Genomic DNA, 6,070 nt, shown 5'->3' with positions numbered 1-6,070 from the left:
TACATTGTTCCACCATTAGATGGCGACAATTGGGGGAAAGCAGTAAAGACTTATATTGAAAGAGACTGTAACTGTTGTAAACAAGTTATTTTTACTTCCAACAACACCTTGTAAGACAGCCAACAAATGCACTGAGCAGTGCTGTCATCGGAAATCACCCTTAACAGATAAAAGAATGGCATGACAAAGATATCGTTTTCCTCAGTGGACATTCAAACTAATGTTTTATTGAGAAAATGAGATTAATCTGAAGAATGAATGCTGTATCAGATGCAGTTCACCCCTCTCGCTCAGTCCGTCTCTCTCATAATACTTCATATTATACAATAAGCTTTCAATGAAGCAGCTCAGCGTTCATTTGTTACTAGTTCTAAAGTGATGTTTTTGAATTAGTAACAGCAGCATGGGCTCAGCTGTTAAAGCAACGAGAAGAATAAGAACGTGCAGTAAACAGTAAAACTGTTACTACAAACCAGTGTGTTCATAATTAAGACAATACATTAAAATAATATGGTAAGACACCAATATGCAATATCAAGCAGCTGAACAAGACAGACCTATTAAATTTTCATTCTTGATGGAGGTCATAATCTGAAACACAATGACACATAGACATTCGGGCATTTATTCTTTTTATTGATACACTACCTCAGAAGAGCCTATGCCGCACGGTGTTCCCTTTGAATGATTTCAAAAAGCACTGCAGTCTTAAAAATTACAAAATGTTAAATACAAAATGTACATGAAACGACAATACAAGGCTCCGTAAACATCAACTGAACCTGTACTTTTTTATTTTACAAACCATCCAAGCTACCCAAACTTTAGGAATGACATCCATTTCAAAGTATCAAAAATAGAGTTCTGGTGTTTGCGCGGTCATCTTTATGTAAAATGGGAACACATTGTTCGATCTTTGGTTTCTAAAGAATGAAAATAGGTGCTTATCTAGGGACCCTGCTTCATCCCAGAACTCCCCATCTGTAATTTTTTTTGTTTGCTTGCTTGTACTTTTTATCTTGATTCTCAAAAAACACTAAACCTAAATCAAACCCAAACCTTATGACACACATTCTCTAAAATTGCATTTTAACACAAGTTAAGGCTTTCCTACCGTATAGTTTTAAATTAAATAGTCAAAAGTGGCATTGAAAACACCTGTCACTATATGTAAGGGTTTACATACAAGTACAACAAAATATATATACTTACTGTATAGATGCAAGACTAACAAACAAACCTGCTATTTGTATGTTTGAAAATGTCACACCATCATATCGTCTGTCCTTGCATAGCCTAATGTATCAGTGTGCTTTTACACCATTCGAATTCAAAGAGGTTTTCAAAGATACAAAACAAATATCTACAATTCACTGGATACAAACCGACATGAGCACATACGCACAAAACCGTTAAGACGCTTGCTCTATGCATCAACAGCCACATCTTGTCTAGCACACTACTCTACGAAGAAGCATCTCTACAGCATCTAGTCTAGAGGCATCAAGGTTTTCTTTCTTTTTTGTATTTTTTCTTTTTCTTAAAGGCAGAAGGCAGGTTTATAGTGCATAGCAGATTTTTTGTCTTTTTTCAAACATAATTAACAGTCGTGGTTACAGCTGTATGTCTCAAAGACTGAAGAAAAAAAACAACGTTTTAATTGAACTGTGCCAGTTTTCACGGGGGGAATTGTTTTTTAAGATTGAAATTTAAGGCTCTGGCGGTGTCTGACCCCATGAAACCTGTCCACTACACGGTTTTTGTCCACACTGAGAGCAGAAATGATTGTCTAAGATGGGTTGAGGAGTTTGGAAGCTGGTTTGGATTTTAACCTTTTTGTCCCAGAATGCAACAGGGATACAAACATTCAAGTCACTCTATAGCAACTGATAGTCTACATGCTGATTGTCAGGATGCAACATTTTATAGGCAAAAACAAAACAAAAAACAACCAATTATGGTTTCCCTGACATCAAACATGCAATGTTTTTTTAATTGTCCAATGCAATTGTTTATGCATAATTGTTTCTCTAATCAAAGGCACAAAGCGAGTCTCAGCATAGTCAACATATTATTATGTTTGAGTTCAATGCACATGAAGCTCTTATTGATGTTAAAAGTTTACATACACTGTGCAGAATCTGCAAAATGTTAATTATTGTTAATTATTATTATGAATAAAATATTTCACATAAAATGTTTCCATATAGTCGACAAGAGAAAATAATAGTTGAATTTATAAAAATTACCCCGTTCAAAAGTTTACATATTCTTAATGTTGTGTGGTTACCTGAATGATCCACAGCTGTTTTTTTTTTTTTTTTTTTTTTGGTTAGTGATAGTTGTTCATGAGTCCCTTGTTTGTCCTGAACAGTTAAACTGCCTGCTGTTCTTCAGAAAAATCCTTTGAGTCCCACAAATTCTTTGGTTTTTAGAATTTTTGTGTATTCGAACCCTTTCTAATAATGACTGTATGACTTTAAGTTCCATCTTTTCACACTGAGGACAACTGAAGGACTCATATGCAACTATTACAGAAGGTTCAAACACTCACTGATGCTTCAGAAGGTCCACGATGCATTACGGGGTGTAAACTTTTGAATAAAATGAAAGCGTGTGCGTTTTTCTTATTTTGCTTAAATACCATATTTTTTTTCATTTAGTACTGCCCTTCAGAAACTACAGAAGATACTTACATGTTCCCCATAAGACAAAATAAGTTAAATTTACCCTGATCTTCAAATTCATCTCTTGATGCATTGTTTGTTTTTTAGTACTTCTGAAGCAGCAGTGAGCATTTAAACCTTAAGCATTTAAAACCAAAGAATTTGTGGGACCTTAAAGATTTTCCTGAAGAACAGTGGACAGTTTAACTGTTTAGAACAAACAAGGCACTCATGAACTAAGCACTAAACAAAAAAAAACAAAAAACAAAAAAAAAATACAGCTGTGGATCATCCAGGTAACAACACAGTATTAAAAATCAAGTGTATGTAAACTTTTGAACGGGGTCATTTTTATAAATTCAACTATTATTTTCTCTTGTGGACTATATGTAACATCTTTTATGTGAAACATCTTATTCAGCTCAGTACTAAATAAAAAATAACATGCATTTTGTATGATCCCATGATCCCTCTTATTTTGCTAAAATAATTAACATTTTGCAGATTCTACAAGGTGTATGTAAACTTTTGACTTCAACTGTTCATATGAGCTTTATTATCTCCAGACCTTTTGGTCTACGGTCATGAGTTCATCTTCCCATGCAACTACACAAAACACGTATGTTATCTTTAGAGTCTGAACAATTCATTTGACTTTTAAAGCACAGCACTGTGAAAGTAAGATTGAACCAACACAATTCACAGCACTCCAGAACACAAGATGAAGCTCAGCTACTTTCTAAGTATAAAATACACACACTGGATTCAAGCGTGTCCTCAAACAGAAAGAAGAAAAAATAAAACTTATATAAATTCTCAGCAGAAAGCCTGTTCACAATCACAGCTACTACATAAGGCATTTGTTCAACCTGAAGAGGAAATGGGCCAATCATTAAACAGATTATCTACAGCTCAGAAAGGTCACTAGACATGTGGAATGTTGCATATTATTACTACAGACTCAGTGCAGTGCCCGAGGGCCTGTCCACTAGGGGGCAGCACTGGCAGAATGTGTACTGAAAAAGGCGGCGTTTTCGCTGGTAAGAAGGCGTGGGCATTTATCACGCCTCGAGCGCTCCTCGGCTATCCCACTAAAGTGACTGTAGAAATGCTGCTGTGTACTGCATATTCCGGTCTGGGATGAGGATGCTCGACTGCATAGCTAGCCAATCCGAGGGGTGAATCTGCGAGCTACAAATAGTAATACATCATGCTGTCAGAGAGCCCTGAATTATTGGTTTTACTTCCAGGAGAACGACACAAATCCAAGTTTACTCCCACTCAGCCACGTCTGCGCGTGTGTATATGTACAGTACACCTGATTGTGTGTGCATGCGTACAGTATATACCCCCAGCTTTCCCGGTTGGTATCGTTTCCAGCCAAAGCTGTGTTCGTGAATCTGGAGGAAGCAATAATTGTCGCTCAAATCGCTTCTGGATCCACGCTGGGAAGGGTTGTTTTTGGACGACTGGGGCAGACGCTGGCTTTGGGTGGAATCTCGCCGCCCGGCTCTGGAGTCCTGTGAAGATTGTCTGAGAGTCTGACGTGGCGTGTTGCGGGCTAGGATTGACTGTGTGCAGCTGGCGAGCCCCCGTGAGCCTCTGGGGCCTGAGACATGTCTCTGCCTATGATCTCATTCACTGAAACACACAAAAAGAGAAAACAGATTGTTTAGGAGAAGATATTATTTCAAGGAATGGTAAACTGTTCAAAAGGTTTTGTTTGGTAAGATTTTTTTTAATCAAAATCAGTAATACTTTGAAATAGCATAACAATCTTAACTATTTTGTGTTGTAAATGTAATTCATTCCTCTGATGGCAAAGCTGAATTTTCAGCAGCCATTATTCCAGTCTTCAGTGCCACATCATCCATCAGAAATCAGTCTAATATGTTGTTTTGGTGCTCAAAAAACATTAGCATCAATGTTGTTTCCGCCATTGAATAAAACAAATTACAAAAGATTACAGAATTGCGTGATTCAAACTCTCAATTCTGACTTTTTTTTTCAGAATTGTGATATAAACTCACAATTGCATGTTATAAAGTCAGAATTGCAAGACATAAACTCGCAATTCTGAGAAAAAAAAGTAGTGAGCTTATATTTCACAATTCTGACTTTATTTCTCAGAATTGCAAGTTTATGTCTCGCGGTTTTGACTTTATAACACAATTGCGAGTATATCCCAAATTTCTGACTTTATAACTTTATTTAATATATAACTTATATAAGTTTATTTCTCAAAATTCTGACTTTATAACTCATAATTGTGAGTTTATATTACAATTCTGAGAAAAAAGACAAAACTGTGTCTATTTCTCAGAATTGTGAGTTTAGGTCTCGGAATTCTGACTAACTTGTTTCTAATTTCTAACTTTATAACTTACAATTGAAAATTTTGTATCTTAAAATTCTGACTTTACAACTCACAACTGCGGGTTTATATCACAATTCTGACTTTATAACTCAGATTTGTAAGTTTCTATCACACAATTCAGAGAAAAAAAGTCATCTCATATTTCTGACTTTATAACTTACAATAGCAAGTTTATGTCTCACAGTTTGGACTTTATAACATAATTGCACGTTTATATAACTATTCTGAGAAAAAAAATTCAGAATTGTGACTATTTCTCAGAATTGTGAGTTTAGAATTCACAATTGCAAGTTTGTATCAAGTTTATATCAATTCTGAGAAAAAATAATAGAATTGTGAGACAAAGTTAAACAGGCTTCCATAAAAAACAGTTAAATATTTTAGTGGAACATTTTTTCTTTCAACACTCTTTGATGACTAGAAAGCTCAGAAGAACAGCAATTTATTTTAAATATAAATTATTTGTAATATTATAAATATCTTAACTCAGTTTTGATCAATTTAATGTATCAAAAAACAATAAAACTATCATTCTAAAATTACCGACCCCAAACTTTTAAACGTTAGTGTGAGCTTTCATAGGGTATTTTAAAAATCAATTCCTGTATCCAACCATTGAAGGGCAGTGTTGAGCTGTGTAAAGTCGAGTACAGACATCATCCTCCAGGGCTGATGGAAATAAAAGACAGAAGACAGAAAAAAAACCCAACTTCGGTATGTGACCACTTAGGAAAAAAATATGTGCGATTGTGTGTCTGTGAGCACGAGGATGTAAATTCTGACAGCAGAAGTCTTATTAAGATGACCACAACACAGGCTATAAAAAAACATCCTCCGCTGCTTTAACTACGAGGCTTTGGTACAGGCAGTTGCATCAGTTCATTATGAGTTTAATGGCCTTTGACTACATTTCCTTCAGCCTGTTTGCTTGGGCTTTTAGAGCACTATGAAAGGCCTGTATAAAATTGATCCATTGTTAAAACACATGTTCTATATCCCAGAAGGCAACGAAGCAAGTGTGGTAATT

At 35.5% G+C, this 6,070-nt stretch overlaps 1 protein-coding gene across 1 annotated transcript in view; it reads right to left on the bottom strand.

Moving 5' to 3' along the window:
• Nucleotides 1–299: 299 nt before the first annotated feature.
• nfatc3a (nuclear factor of activated T cells 3a) overlaps nucleotides 300–6,070 on the bottom strand; it is a 103,741-nt gene continuing 97,970 nt past the window's right edge. The window contains exon 10 of the mRNA XM_073836081.1: nucleotides 300–4,307. Coding sequence (XP_073692182.1) covers nucleotides 4,228–4,307 — 80 coding nt within the window. The 3' untranslated portion in view covers nucleotides 300–4,227. The remainder of the gene's footprint in view (nucleotides 4,308–6,070) is intronic.

The sequence above is a fragment of the Garra rufa genome, chromosome 3 (assembly GCF_049309525.1).
Source record: "Garra rufa chromosome 3, GarRuf1.0, whole genome shotgun sequence".
NCBI lineage: Eukaryota > Metazoa > Chordata > Actinopteri > Cypriniformes > Cyprinidae > Garra > Garra rufa.
The sequence above is the reverse complement of the archived record's forward strand: the minus strand, read 5'-3'. Positions and strand labels throughout refer to the sequence as shown.